At 34.1% G+C, this 15,138-nt stretch overlaps 4 protein-coding genes and 1 pseudogene across 6 annotated transcripts in view; 3 read left to right on the forward strand and 2 right to left on the reverse strand.

Moving 5' to 3' along the window:
• The window catches only part of LOC149733996 (uncharacterized), a 5,022-nt gene extending 3,240 nt beyond the window's left edge, over positions 1 to 1,782 (forward strand). The window contains exon 5 of the mRNA XM_089880726.1: positions 12 to 1,782. Coding sequence (XP_089736852.1) covers positions 12 to 581 — 570 coding nt within the window. The 3' untranslated portion in view covers positions 582 to 1,782. The remainder of the gene's footprint in view (positions 1 to 11) is intronic.
• LOC149733994 (uncharacterized) overlaps positions 1 to 11,355 on the reverse strand; it is a 26,526-nt gene extending 15,171 nt beyond the window's left edge. The window contains exons 1-10 of one of the 2 annotated variants that reach the window (XM_089880703.1): positions 11,213 to 11,355; positions 10,118 to 10,943; positions 9,709 to 9,868; positions 9,264 to 9,378; positions 8,802 to 8,993; positions 8,346 to 8,475; positions 7,969 to 8,085; positions 7,636 to 7,749; positions 7,372 to 7,509; positions 6,897 to 6,992 (exon numbers count right to left, since the gene is read on the reverse strand). In XM_089880703.1, coding sequence (XP_089736829.1) covers positions 6,897 to 6,992; positions 7,372 to 7,509; positions 7,636 to 7,749; positions 7,969 to 8,085; positions 8,346 to 8,475; positions 8,802 to 8,993; positions 9,264 to 9,378; positions 9,709 to 9,868; positions 10,118 to 10,943; positions 11,213 to 11,325 — 2,001 coding nt within the window. In that variant the 5' untranslated portion in view covers positions 11,326 to 11,355. Of the gene's footprint in view, positions 1 to 6,896; positions 6,993 to 7,371; positions 7,510 to 7,635; positions 7,750 to 7,968; positions 8,086 to 8,345; positions 8,476 to 8,801; positions 8,994 to 9,263; positions 9,379 to 9,708; positions 9,869 to 10,117; positions 10,947 to 11,212 lie in introns of both variants that reach the window. The other variant, XM_089880702.1, reaches the window with a different exon arrangement.
• On the forward strand, positions 2,522 to 6,681 carry LOC149733997 (uncharacterized). The gene is made up of 6 exons (XM_089880706.1): positions 2,522 to 2,682; positions 3,012 to 4,172; positions 4,349 to 4,435; positions 4,677 to 4,862; positions 5,217 to 5,857; positions 6,188 to 6,681. The coding sequence occupies exons 1-6, from the start codon at positions 2,578 to 2,580 to the stop codon at positions 6,333 to 6,335; spliced, it is 2,328 nt and encodes a 775-aa protein (XP_089736832.1). The 5' UTR covers positions 2,522 to 2,577; the 3' UTR covers positions 6,336 to 6,681.
• Positions 11,356 to 11,386: 31 nt separating the features above from the next.
• On the reverse strand, positions 11,387 to 13,744 carry LOC149733998 (uncharacterized; annotated as a pseudogene). The gene is made up of 2 exons (XR_016385261.1): positions 13,543 to 13,744; positions 11,387 to 13,416 (listed from the first exon to the last, which is right to left on the reverse strand). The product of XR_016385261.1 is annotated as an uncharacterized LOC149733998 (transcript).
• Positions 13,745 to 13,914: 170 nt separating this feature from the next.
• Positions 13,915 to 15,126, forward strand: LOC149733999 (pfs47 receptor-like). Its single transcript, XM_089880743.1, has 2 exons — positions 13,915 to 14,007; positions 14,100 to 15,126. The coding sequence occupies exon 2, from the start codon at positions 14,129 to 14,131 to the stop codon at positions 14,834 to 14,836; it is 708 nt and encodes a 235-aa protein (XP_089736869.1). The 5' UTR covers positions 13,915 to 14,007; positions 14,100 to 14,128; the 3' UTR covers positions 14,837 to 15,126.
• Positions 15,127 to 15,138: the final 12 nt, after the last annotated feature.

A 15,138-nucleotide genomic window follows, 5' to 3' on the forward strand; every position in this document is an offset into this window, starting at 1 on the left:
TATATTTACAGATTCATTGCCCTACATTCCTTGTCTTCAAGAATACAATAATCAGTCAAACCTGTTTAACCTGCACATCACCTGTAAGGTTTCTTGGGAGACCTATCCACAATATTACGTTATCAGAATTCACAGACTGTGGATCCATAACCCAACCAATATTACCTGGCAATCTGACGGCAGTTATGCGTGATTATTGTCAAGCCAAAGTGGAGAGAAACGTCATAAACATACAACAACCCCGCCCCAACAACAACACACCCAATACAACAAACCCTATAACATTGTACAGCAATACAACACCATATATGACAACCCATATTAATACAACCAACAGCACAGCATCAGTTGGATTTACGAACAGCTCCCATTTACCACGGTGGTCCATAGTTGTACTTATAGTTGGCCTAACTATCATACTTTTGGTCATCATTATATTCATTGCATTATGCTTGAGTAGAAAGCAGAAATCCAAAATGAAGTCACAATTATCAGGTGAAACAATGACTGTTACATCACAAACGAACGGTAAACATGAAACTGATCCTTTGAATACAAACAATTCGGACACAAAGATTTAAACAACAACGAATTATCTTTTAAACTACTAATTTTGCCATAACCATCGGAAGAATACTAATTTGTATAGTCATATTCCTCATTTCTTTGAGTAATAAAGGTTTAGCACCACAGCTCCAAAACACCAGGTACCTCTAGATTTGCAGAAATATTTCAAAAATTAATAAAAATGTCCTCAATATTTGTTTGTTATATTTCCGAAAGCGAATTGTACTTTAACACAAACTATAACTTATTGCACTAAATGCTTAATCTTGATTTTTTTACAAATTTTATTTTATACACTGTGTATATTCTTACTATAATGATCTCAGCATAGCAGGGGTCCCATGTAAATTTAAAGCCGACAATTTAAAGCTAAAAAGAGATTTTTAATGAAAAGCAAACAATATTTTTTCTGTTCTCCTTTATCAGGATAATGCTATACTCAAAAACACACCTTCATATAATTTGGAAAAGCGATGATATTTATGGCTGCCATTGTTTTACAATAAAACTTTTCAAAGGAGTGATACATGATTAATGTTTCAATAGGGCTAAACCCGGAACAGTACAAGTTTTTACTTACTAACCTCTAACCCTAAGCTCACTATTTTATCAAGTTTTCATTGTCGAGTTTTAAGGTAACATGGTAGCAAAAGCACAATGTAAAATGATTTGCAATCAAAACAAGTATTAAGCTTTGCATCAGTTGCATTCAACTATATATACATATAATACAAATATATTTAAAACATTTTCTAAAGCAATAACAGCTGTACATTAAAACTAGTGTTTAGTAGTTTTTGCAACTTTTATTAACAACCTTAGATAATATAAACATAGTCCTTAAAATTTTTACTGTTTTATTGATAACAAATGCAGGCTACATCAATAGAAAACTACATTTGATTTCTTTCCTTTTTTCTCTTTGTATCAATTCTGTCGTTAAAGAGCAAAACTTTGCTTTAATTTTCACTTTTTAAGAGGCATGCCATATATTGTTACACATACTCTTTTATTTTAAGGTAATATATTAAATCATGATATTTGTAAATATTGTAATGTGCTCCACTGTACTTTAGTTAACTCCAACTATATTAAACAAACAATTGTTTTAATTTTTCTCATGTTATGTTTAGTATTCTTTGACAAAATATGTTTATTTCAATTTTAACCGCAAACTTTGTGGAATAAAAGTACTATCCATGAAAAAAGAGCAAACATGAATATGGTAATCGAACCCGAATGAAGTCTTGTTAAATGACAGAAAAAAACATTTGAATAAAGTTATTGTTTGTATACTATACCAGATAAACTGAAAAAGTCTGTTTTAGATATTTTGTTGATTGACAGGTTTTGTAAGGTTGCACTTTCAATACAGGGCATTATGATGTCATAGCTAAATTATTCCATTTCCTGTGGACGTTTGTTGACGTCATAAACAAACGTGACTCATGTGGCGTGAACACTTGTTCATGTGAAAAATAAATCATGTCAAATGAATATCTTATTTCATGTCAACAGAGTTGCATAGGAAGAAGTGTATTGACTAAACAAGCTTTCTGCATACACATCATATATGGATGTAATACACAGGATGTATCGTTTGTAAAGAACAATACTTGAAATGGAAATAATGAATCATAAGCTAAATCATACTTGTTGCTGGTTAACATTTACATCTTAGTACTAAGTATAGGCAATAGTTAAAGCTGTATAAGAATAGCTTGGTATACAAAGTGGTTGGCTTTCCTTGGCATTTTAAACAGTGTTTGATCATGTTATGTGTAAGACTGATATGAAAGGTTCAGGGTGAGACAAAATGAACCAATCCTAATTTTCGGTATACAGTGTTCATTTATAATTCATATAGTAAAGTAAGCATTGGAGTGAGTTGGCGAACTAACAGTTTGTGACATGTATTTTACTAGTGAGAAACAATGAAAAAAAGTGAAAACAGTTGGTTGCTACTTTCCAGATTGCTTTAAAAGTTTTGCACAGATGGGAAGATAGATAATGGTGCTGAAGAAAATGACTTTTGTTGCTCATGTTATTTTACTTTTACTGGTAACCATCACAACAACTATACAAGGATGTCCAGACAACTGCCGCTGCTCAACAGTAAGTTTGCCCATCTTCGAATTTACCACCTTGCCTCGAAAACCAAATCTTGGGGCACCATAATGCCACAGTTTACACATATAGAAGACCAATTAAACAGCTTTGTGGATCGCTATAGTAAGTCAACCAAATCAGAGCTGACTGACTTTTGGGTCCCCAATCTCAACCAAGGGGTTAACAAGCACTAGCTTAAGTTAACAAGTTTCTTTAATTATGGTATATGTAACAAGAAAAAAACAGCACACACAAAGTAGTTAGGTATATTTCAATATTTTTAATTACAACGTTTATGTAGTACATTTGGTATTGTAACAAGACTTATTTCACAGACGCCAGTGGTTATGGATTGCACACAAGCAGACACAACCAACCTTTTAACAACAATACCAACTATTCCCAATGCAGCAGTTCAGGTTATTTTGGACAACAACAGAATTTCAACCATCGATGAAAATGATTTCCAAAATACTGGAGAATCTTTGGTTTATTTAAGCATGGAGAACAACAGTATAACTTCAATTGGCCAAAATGCATTTGGACATGTTACAAACTTATTAGTGTTAAGTCTTTCAAGAAACAGCATTAACCGTTTGGATCAAAATATGTTCATAGGGTTGAATAAGACAAGTGTGCTTAATATGGATAACAACAATATTGCTGGTTTAGAGTGTGGAACATTTGCACCGATGGAAAGTTTGCAGTATTTACGTTTCGCTCAAAATAGTCTAACTTCTGTTGCCAGCTGTACATTCATGGGGCTTAGTCGAATTGTGTCTCTAGATTTATCAAACAACAAACTCACACAAATATCCAGTGAAGCCTTTGTGAATATGCAGCACTTGAAGAATCTACATCTAAATAATAACTTCTTAGTTACACTATCTGCAGAATGGTATGCAGGCAAACAGCTTGCTGTTGTGACTTTATCAGGAAATCCATGGCTATGTGATTGTGGTTCATACACAACTATACAACAAGCTATGGAAGCAGGACCCGAGACAAACTGTAGAGATGACAACATGTGTGTTGTGTGCAACAACCCACCAAGATATAGACTTGTAACTTTTACAACCATCAATGAATCAATGTGGCAAGAATGCGATGCCAGTATGCTTACAACTCTACCTCATAGAGATATAGAAAGAGACACCGAAATACTGACTACAAATGAACAACACAGCACACATAAAGTAGTTAGGTCTATTTCAAGACAAATTCTTTTTTCAGACACAACTATTCAAAAGGAAGGCGTGCTACAATGCAACCCTGACAACACCACTTGTTGGTTGGCACCTTACCAAAACATAACATACATCTTAAAAAAAAACATTCCAGTAACGCTACAGCAATTGCATCTGGCACACAATCTATTTCAGTTTATAAATGTAACAGATTTCCATGATATTGTGAATTTGACTAATCTTCAGTTGTCTTCCAACATTATCTCAAATATCGATGATTTCTCTTTCACTCAGAATGACAAACTACTTGTAAGTTTTAAAACTACACACCAATTATAATTTGAAATGCAAATTATATGTTCTATTCCTTGTGGGTGGGTTCTGCAACATGATAGGCCATAGGGCACATAGATTTATGCTGGTGTTGTTTTATTAACTATGCTACTCTTCTAAGCCTGTATCAAATTAAAGCTTTACTTTTATAGATATTAAACTTGGCCAACAATCGTCTCAGTGAAATTAATGTGAACACTTTTGCTGGCTTATCGGGTTTGATGAATCTCTACTTACAGGTAATGGGTTGTTTACATGAGTATGGAACGTTTGTCCTCCCATCCAGTTAAAACAGGGGCATCTTTTTGGACACTTAATAATGACATTGAAGATTGTATTTGCCATTGTCAGTAAAGATTGCATTTGGGTACCTTCTTATATGCATCGGGCACATGCATATACCTTATGCTCAATGATGTGACAAGCTATAAACACCATCTAACAACGACCACAGACATTTTAACTTATGTTTTCACACAGAACAACAGAATAACTACCAACCTTACCGCTGGTATATTTCAACACCTTACCAGTTTAGAAGGTTTATATTTGAGTGGAAACCAAATTTCCCAAATTGACAATTGTGCTTTCTGCAACATTACTAGTATAGTTAATCTTGAACTTAACAACAACAGTATATCGGTTTTGCAGAAAGACGCTTTTAAGGTAAACAACTTAATGTTTTTAAGTAATTTGGTCTTTTTTTTTCAAAGACAAAAAAAACTTGAACTATGATAAATTCAAATGTAGATTACCTTGAAAATTTATATTTTTAAGGATACCTTGAAAATGTATATTTTCAATGAAATGAAACTAGTTTTAAAAATGTTATTTACGAGTAAAAATTTTGAAAATGTACTGTGGCCAAGATACACAGGTTTTACACCATATTTTGTCTTAAATATCTATGAGCAACGACAAAGCCGTTAAATTAAAAAATAAAGTTGCACTGAAATCTGTAATTTGAACATACATCTTATACCATACAAGCAACAACTAACAGAAATATTTCTTCTTAAGGGCTTGACAAGATTACAAACCTTGTCTGTTTCATACAACCAAATCACACAGTTTGACTTTACGGTTCTCAGAGGAAACCCACCTCGTACTCTACTTACGGAGGGTAACAATTGGGTGTGTGATTGTGCAATGAAAACTATGGTGGATTCTTTTAATGGAACTTTCCCCATATCCTGTGTTAATGTAGGAATTGGTAGCCTATGCATTCAGTGTGCAACACCTAACAATCTAGCTGGCTTGCTATTGAACACACTACCTAGAAGTAATGTGGCAGGTTGTGAGCTGACAACGACTGCTGCAACATTTAATTTAACAACAACAACTGCAGCATTTAATTCAACAAGTGCAACAACACCTGTGACAATAGCGGCAACAAATATTTCAACAACTGCAGCAAACTCCACAATGTTACCTAATCAAACCACAAACCCGTCTCCAACAACAGCTGTCCCTTCAACAAGTAACATGACGGCAACACTGCAACATAATTCCACAACCACAACTACAAAAGCCAACACCCCAACCCCTGGATTTATATCAAGAAAAGCACAAATAGAGAAAATTCTGTATATTGTGATTCCTGTAGTTGGAGGATTACTGCTTGTGATAGCTATAGCACTTATATATGTTACTTTTGTGAGGTGGGTAAAACCTATTGTTCTATTGAAGTTTATTTTATCAAACAAACTCATAAAATCGCACAGCAAAATCTTTATAATTAAAAAAAAACATTAATAAAAATCCCTGTATATATACATAAAACATATGATACAATGCTTATTATAATACAGACAGTCCATATTGAAAATTTCCGTATTTAATCAACAGAATGTACAACTTTTAATGTTTTTCAAAACTGGTGAAGTAAATTTTAAGGTCAAAAACGTAAAATTTAAGGTCAAAATACCCGAAGATTCCTTTTTTAAACATAATAAACTGCTCTCAAGCTAAAACTTCTTGTATATTTGTAGAAAACCCCTGACAAGAACACCAGCCCAGTTTGGGTCAAGTGGAAGGTATGAACCAAGTAATGCTCATGTTCATGATCAGACTCATGTACCATTAGAAGTTTTGAATGTCTTTGAAAATAGCGTAGAGGACAAAACTGAACCAAAGTGATTTCTTAATTTAGTTGTAATGAAAAAAGCGGAATGTGGGAATGCAAAATTACTTTTCTTTACCGTTTGCACTTAAACAAAATCTATTTCTATCCAACTTCTCTTAACAGCAAGTACATACTCATATTGTTTAACAAAGTACACCATTCCCATATACAGTATCATCATTACCTAAATCCTTTTAAGCAGGGTATTGCCTGCCATAATGACATATTGCTGACAGCAATTAATTAGCCTAATATACATGGTACATTGTACATTGTACAGTTTAAGTTTAGTTTACCATGCACTTTTGTTTAAAGTTTTTAATTTTTTTGGTACGGAATAAACAATTACACAAGATATAATATCTTCTATGTGTGAGGTCCTACATAGAGGACCTGAAATTTAGAACACAGTTGGGCCATTACTTCAAGAACAGCATCATTGTGTGTTAAAGTAAGTAAGTGAACAAACCATCTAATGGCTTATTTAATATCTTTCTCAATAAGTTACTTACTGACACCAATATTTAATGAGCTTAAGAATTATTTTTTTGATTTGATTTTTAAACAGTGCTTACCTTTTCAAACTTCATCTCCTGCTTATGTTTCTTCTCCATCTCCATAATAATCTCCTCCCATGCTTCTTCTTTATCAATGAAGTTCTTTTTCTCAGACTGATTAGTAAAAAATGAGTTTAAATCCTAATGCTTTTGGCAAAATCTATTTTATTCTACATGGTTGAGTGTCCATATGACTATGGTAAGGTGCGTGAATAGTGGATCCTCCATTATAAAATGGATCCTCTATTCTTTATTTTACGTTTGTGCGGTCCTACAATGTGGCAACACCATTGGACCAGGATTTAGGCCAGAGTTACTACCCCAACGCCAGGTTGATTTAAATTTTAATTCTTTTGAAAAAAAAAGTTCTATTTTGTAAGGCAGAAGGCATGTCAGAGGAGCTGGGATTTAGGCCAATTTTTCTGTGGAAAAATATGGGAAAGTTATTTCTTATTTACCCTGCGTACCATGTAAGTACTTTAGTCCTTCTTACCTCAAATTTTGACTTCTGCCTTTTCAATTCTTCTTTAATTTTTTTAACTTTTACCTCAGCTTCTTCTTCCTGTGCCTCCAGTTTAACAATTTGCTCATTTTTCTGATCAATTACTCTCGCAATTTCCGAAGAACGAGTCTAAAACACATAAAAACTGTTTTAAATACAAAGTGCAACAGCCACAAGTTTACCAACCTGTAGCATACTATTACCAAATGTTTTAAGACCAAGAATTAATCTACCAGATGATGACACTATACAGACCTGGTAAGTTTGTTTCATCTTTTGTTCACTTTCCTGAACACGAACAATTGTTTCCTTTGCATCAACCAAGTCTTCTAATGATTTAGCCAACTCATTCTCAATGCCAACCAACATCTAAGGGATATTTAAACTGATAAAATCCATTAAAGACAAAAAGCACTTTCATTACAGGGGTACATGGGGTCACATTAGATGTTACCCAAATTTAACTTATAAATACACTGAGACAATACATTCAAATAATTGATCGAATCTGCCCTTTATCCTAAGTCCTTAACAAGAATTTAGGCAGGTTTAGTTCAGAAGCTAACTTTATCCATACTATGCACTAACCTCTTTCAGTTTGATAGATTCCTCTTTTTGCTTCTCATTCTCCACAGTAAGATTTTCAACTGACTTGACAAGATTTGTTTCATGAGATTTCCAACCTTCCACTACTTTGGCTAATGTCTGTACAGATATAGCACAATTGTTTCCCACCCATAGGCATACCGTTAAGAGTGACTGGGTTAACATTTCATCCAAACTTTTAATACACGACGACACTATGTGGTATGGCTTCCAACTTTTACACCTAAAATTACTTGCCCACATTAATTCATAAGGTTCCCTATGTTTAACTGCTGTGACTTTGAGTGTACTTGCCTTTAGCAATGTCACTCCGGATTTTACTAAGAATTAAAACCATGCAACGCCTATGCTTATCCGACCTTATCCAGTTGTTCAATCATAAGATCTTTTTTTCTATCAGTAGAATGCGCCACAGCAAGTTCTTGCTGGATTTCAAGCATTTTCTTCTGAAGTTTTTGGATCTGTTTTTCACAATGTTGTCTTCTGTATCTGTGGGTGATAGAGCTAATGTTGGTGAAAGTGAAGAACTGAAGGTACAGAACTTTAAAATAATTCAGCTTTTTATTTATACGTTAGTAAAAGTTGTTAAAAATAAAACAATTCCAGCAAGGCAGATAGATAGATAAAGAATTACCACGGCCCACTGGCAAAATAAAATAACTATTTTAATACCGAGTGAGCGAACTTTGCATAATAAACTGTGTTCAATTGCAAAGATTTACATTTTAACCATAATTTAAGGTTTTTTACTATCTTGGTGACTTGTTTAGGAGTGCTTTTTACCAAACACTGATAAAAATATGTCTTTAAATTACTTTTCTTTCTCCAAGGTATCTCTCAATATCCCATTTTCAGTTGCGATGCTCGAATCCACAGAAGACCTGGTTGAACTTGGTTTGTTGCACTTTAATATTGAGAACAAATTTGAAGTTAGACTGTCAGTTAAGTCGGGTGTTGTTTCCCCCTTGCTTGAGTTGAATGAAGGAACCATGTCTCCTGGTTGGGCTCTGTGGAATTGTGGATGCATGTTCATGTGGAATTGTTGATTTATGTTCATAAGGGGCTAAATAGGCAGAATTGTTAAAGAATATGATTTTTAAAAACTTCATAACTGTGTATTCAGTGGTTAGTTGCTTGCATTGTCACTAAATGGGTGGTAGAGCCCTGAATAATAAGCAAACTCTGGTTGCAATCTTACAATTTCCTCCTCAAAAATATACAACCACAAAATCCATGGTTTAGACTGTAACTTGATTAGTTTCCTAGATATTAGTTACCTCAATAGAGTTGCAGTATCTGTGCTTCTAAATGTATCATCATCTTTACTTTCTTGTGTGTTGTTGTTGTTGTTGCTAATGTGTAAATCTGGACCAGATAAATCTAATGCAGATGCTGCGAATAATTTTTATATTAGATTTATGTGAAAAAATAGAGATATTGGAAGGTGTCATTTATTTTATAGCAGGGTAAAATTGCATGGTGGACAATAACACATCATGAGTTTAAAGGAAGCATGAACTCATGTAAGAATTATGTGTAAGCAAAGCAAGCGAATATCTTATTCAGTTTTTTATCACATTAACCAACACATTAATAAAAAAGGTTCTCCATGTTTTACTTCTACGAGTGTAACTGAATTTTAGCAATGTCTCCAGATTTAATTTGGTATAATATAAAAATTAAAAATCATGTCGTTTATGAGGGTATGGGGTAAATCACTACCATCAACTTTCTGCAGGTTAAGCATGGTTTGAAGATGATTCCTGACAGCCACCATATCATTCACTGCACGCGACGAGACTTCTGGTGGCTTCTCATCAACTTGGTTATCGACGGTTTTCTTTGATTTTTTCGACTTTTGTTTTGTAGTTTGCTGCAAGAACTAAGATAAACAGATCGGTTAAATAGTGAAAAGTTACACAAGGATATGTTATTTTAAATATCCAATGGTTTAAATACAAAATTATATATAATAAATAATGTTAAACACCTAATTTTCCATTACATTTACTTTCTATATAAAAATAATGTTTTTCGTTTATTTTTCATTATATTACAGCAAACACAATTACAAGCATATGTTAAATTAAAAATCAATTGCAAGTTATTGCAATAACACTACAATATATACCTGTACAGACTTTACAGATGGTGCTTTTGATTTGGAAATTTTGACAGGCTTTACTTTTTCTTCTACAGCAGATTTTTTGTGACGGTTGGTTTTCGAGAAATTTGATGATGCTGAAACTTTTATTTCTGCTACTTTGGAAGGTTTTGGAGCTGCAGTGATACTTGGTTTGGCATCAGGTTTCTCCTGTGACATCTTATTACTTGAGGTCATTGTAATTGGTTTGGCTGTTTGCTCATTGGTGCTTTTTTTGAGTAGAATCGATAACTGTGAAAGATGCGATGCAACTGATTTGTCAGATTTTGGACCTTTTTCAAGTTGTTTAATGAATGCGAGTAGCTTTTCAGTGTTGGGGTCTTCATTTGTTCGAGAATTAGAACTCTCATTTAATGAAGATTGCATTTTATTATGGTCCGTTGATTTTATTGGAGAAATACCAGATGGGAACTTGCTGGAAAGACAAATATTGGGCCCACTATGTTGTTGGGCATTTAATGCTGAGAACTTTTGTCTTGAACTTGAAGAACTTGGGACATTGACAGAAATTTTAATCGGAGGATTTTGAGAGTTGTCCAGATGGCTTTGGTGCAGAGAAGGACTTTGATTTTTATCTTCTGAGATCTGAACTTCATGTGTGACTTTCACTTCTCCAGGAGAGGCATGCCACGAGTTTTTCATTTCAGCTTCTTTACGTAAGCTGGATGCTAAAGAATCTCGGAGCCGTTTTTGTACATCTTGAATTGATGTCGAGAAATATGAGGTTGGAAGTTTAATTGGAGATTGCTGAGAAGATGGAGCCTTAGTTGGTGATAAACTGTCTTCTGATAGGCTGCTGTAAAAAGTTTAATATGAAACAGCAAAAGTAAAGAAACAACTTTGTTTTAAGGTAGGAAGTTAGTCTTACAAAATTATACTGGGAAATTACTACATACCCAAAAACTTTGCATCTTATCGATAGTGGTAGGTAAAATTGTTTAGTGTTTTTTTTTTCGTTATTTCACCACACAACTAAAAAAATAGGATTATTGATGCTACCGAAGTTTTAAATTAACCGCTTGGTTTGATGTAAACAATTTCAAAGTAAACCCGATAACTTACCTCTGCTCGATTTTAACCGCTTTCAGAAGATTGCTTGCCGGGGTACCTGGCTCTGTGGTCGGCAACAATTCAATACCGCTTAATAAATCTTCTTCTGATATATGGCCTTCCATTAGGCGACTTAACTAAACACCCTCAATGTTTTTTAACTAAAACAAACAAATTTGAACCGTGTTTATATAAATATTGGTTTTTATTACTTGTTAAAACGGAGACGTTAAAACATTTTCTTCAAAAAGTTTCTTATTTCCCGCATTTAAACTTTTCTGTAAACATTTAACGGCTGATTTATTTTCACAACGTTTGGTGCGCCCCACATTGGGGAGACTTCGATCAGAAATACATAAACAAAACGCTTCGATCTCTTTAGGACCGTTTTCAATACCTGCATTCGACCAAATATTTTAAATAAATAACTTACAGACAACTCAATTCATCTTTTTAACTAATAACATTTTTTGTTTCAAATATATCCAAAAAACACACATTTTCTAAGATTTTAAAAATGAGCAAAATGCCTAAGAAATTTATTTGCAATTCAACAAATTAATTTATTAGATAATTATGAAAGAGAATATGTGCTTGTTTTGCCTTTGATTGACAAATCAACTAAAAGTGACCTTGGATCCTTGGGATTTTTTCTACAATAGATTGAGCCATCAATTCGGTCTCCAACATTTACATCTAAGGACTCATTAAGGAAAAATACAGTTTGTTTCCAATGAGTTGCAGTTGTCCATGGGCCAGTTGTAAAAGAAATATTGTTATCTAAACCATTTGAGAAAAAAATGTCAAAATATCCAACAACAAAGGATAATTTACCAGATTTTGTGATTTTAAATACAAAGTCGGACTTATAGTTAAGTTGTTTTTGGGTAATATTTGGTAAAGCGATGTTCATCACAGAAACAGAGTCTGAAATAGTGGCTGTTGGTCTCACTACTTGAACAAAAGCTTCACTGACAGCAGATCGCTTTATGCAAGACATTTTAAAACCGTAAACGTTATCCCAATGCCCAATTTGTGACTCCAATAGCTTTTCATCATGTGCTGCTACCAAATGCACATCGCAGCGATCTGGTAATACAAATCCATCATTATTAAGCCATTTCTTTGCAGCAAACAATACAGAATCAAGCATAGACTCATACAACAAGAAGTAGCCCATCCATTCTGATATTATAATGTCAACTTTAGCAACTGGTAGAGTAACTTCTTCAATACAGCCCTTTATAACTGTAATTTTATTATTAAAGTCATTTTCTCTAACAATATCCATAGCTTGAAATGCGATTTCTGACATATCAACAGCATATACATGTTTTGCTCCAGCTTTTGCTGCAAACATAGACAGTATTCCAGTTCCACAACCAACATCCAAAACAATCTTATCTTTAAACCTATCAGAGTTTAACATAATAGCATCATGATAAGATTTGGTCCGAACTGTGTCTTGCAACATTTCAGCATGAATGTCATGGTGGGAGTAAGTGCCAAAATAACCAGAGTCTTCAAATTCCTCTTCCTCAAGTCCATCCTGACTCCTGCATGCAGATGTTGGTCGATAAATATCCCCTTTCATTATAACACCTTTCATGAATGACTTCATCTCATTCATCCTGCTGGATACTTCCTGCAACTGCATCCTTAGATTTTTGTTCTCTTCCTCTGAAATTCGAAGCTTCTTTTGTAGCACCGTAACATCATCTTTTGGACCTCCATTAGAAAGCATTGAGTCGTCCAGGTGCAAAGATCCATCTTCATTTTCATAATCATCCTCATCATCAATCATGAATTGAAGCAAAAGATCATCCTCAACAACTGGTTTTAAATATTTTTCCTGATCCCAGATTTCCCTATTTTCCTTAAGTTCCTTTATAGATGGTGGTGCCTTCCCATTATATGAACTTCTTAAGAAGTTAATAAGCTTTACATAACCAAAGAAGTCTAAACTCAGTTCCAAATGAACAATGTTCCAAATATCGAAACCTTGTGTGGATTTTAAATTTAAAAAATAACTTTTTGCACTTGGAAAACTTTTTTCAGTGAAAATGCAGTTAACGACTTGGTTCTGTCCAACATCATCACAGTCTTCTTCATCACTCCAATCCTTGTCACTATCTGCATCAATAAGATCAGGTACATCATCAGATTGCTCAAGAGCAGATGCGCTCAATGGATTATTATTCGACATGTCTTCTTAACTAAACAGAAAAAATATATGCATTTAGTAACGTCCAAATGACATTGGAATGATTGGTTTATTTGTATGTAACAGGGGCAGGGCAACGAAAGTGGTTATAAAACAGGTTTCTAACTTCCTGATTCACCTTATGCCAGCTTTTGATTTCTCGTGAATGCAACTTTATTGATGATTGTATATTCTGTATTGCTAACAATTTCAGTTTGCAGAGCACATTACTACACAACGATGTGCTAAAACAATGGAGTTGACACGAAACAAAGCTAAACGCAAACACAACAAAGCGGGAATGCTCTGTTCGGTTCCCTGTTCACACAACACGTGTTATAGTGTTTCCCAAAATTAACTTCGTTTAAAACTGTACTAAACTTACAAATTAAATTTATACACCCAATTTACTATCTGAAATAAATTATGTGTTTTACAAAAAATGACTTTGTTTTACAAAAAAATAACACATTTCCTTTTATATATTATTAAATTAAATGTAATTTTATGATATTGCGTCATATCCGGAAGTATAGGGAATTTCCCAAGAAAACAACCTGGTTCAGCATTAGCGCTTGGTTTATAATACACTGACAAGACTATGGTAGGTTTGTTTGTTTAGTTTTGGTTCCTCTTTTATAAAACTGGGTAGTCCTCTTAACTTGACCAGCATTTTACTTAAACCGTTGTTTCTAGACACGAAATTGCTCAAGAAAAATCACAGAATGTTCAGAAATATGCGCCGAAGCCAAAATAGAAACGGTAGGTGCGAAAAATTACCATTTCCGACTATCCACGAACAAACTGTGTGGCAAGAATGCACCTCAGGCAATTTACCTGGAAACGCAGTTATAGGTGCAGTAGAACCAAATGGAATTGGAATTATGTACATTGCTCAAGCAAACTGGGATTCCAAAGTTGTCCCTGGGTTTACAACGTGCCATGCCGATGAAATACTTTTCCCATATGCCTGTGTAGAGCAAAGGAGTCGGAATTTTAGAGTCCTGACGTGCGAGAACACAGAGAGCTTGCATTGGTTGAAAAGTAGAGAAGGCATCACCCCCAGAACAGCCGTGGTTGGGGGTGAAGAGTCATATGGAGAAAGGGTTTATATTGGAAGAACCTGTACTCCTTTAACTGGGGGTGTAACTGCAGATTATGTTCCACTCTACCTTAACCGGGCACTTTCTGATAATAATAAGCGTGTTGGAAAAATACATCCTTCTCACCACCGTTTATATATTCCTTATAATGGAGATGAATTTAACTTTGATCAGTATGAAGTTCTATGCTACAAAGAATCACCTGGTCGCCTTCTGAATATTTGTAAATGGAGAATTCAGCAGGTATTGGGTTGGCAAAAAAAGAAAATCAATCTTTTACCATTACCTCCAGTACTTATAAAATTTCTTTTGGAAAAATATGAAGATTAGGAAGAATTTATAGGAACCAAGCAATCTTATTTCTTCAAGTTTTATTAACAGACCACTTTTTTTAGGTATTGTCGTTATGTTTTGCTCGTTATGGTTAAGCTCCTAAGGTGCAGCAAGTAATGGGATTGAAGCCAGAGGCCAATTAGCCTATTGTCATAGTTGCATGAAAAATAAATTTATCCATGTACTCACTACCTATATCAATGAACCGTAATCACGCATGCAATTAGTTTTCATGCACTTCTGTTTACCTTGTGATTCAATTCTAAATTAAATATATACAACTCCTGCTTGAGTTAATT

Source organism: Ciona robusta, chromosome 7 (genome assembly GCF_009617815.1).
Source record: "Ciona robusta chromosome 7, ASM961781v2".
Lineage (NCBI taxonomy): Eukaryota > Metazoa > Chordata > Ascidiacea > Phlebobranchia > Cionidae > Ciona > Ciona robusta.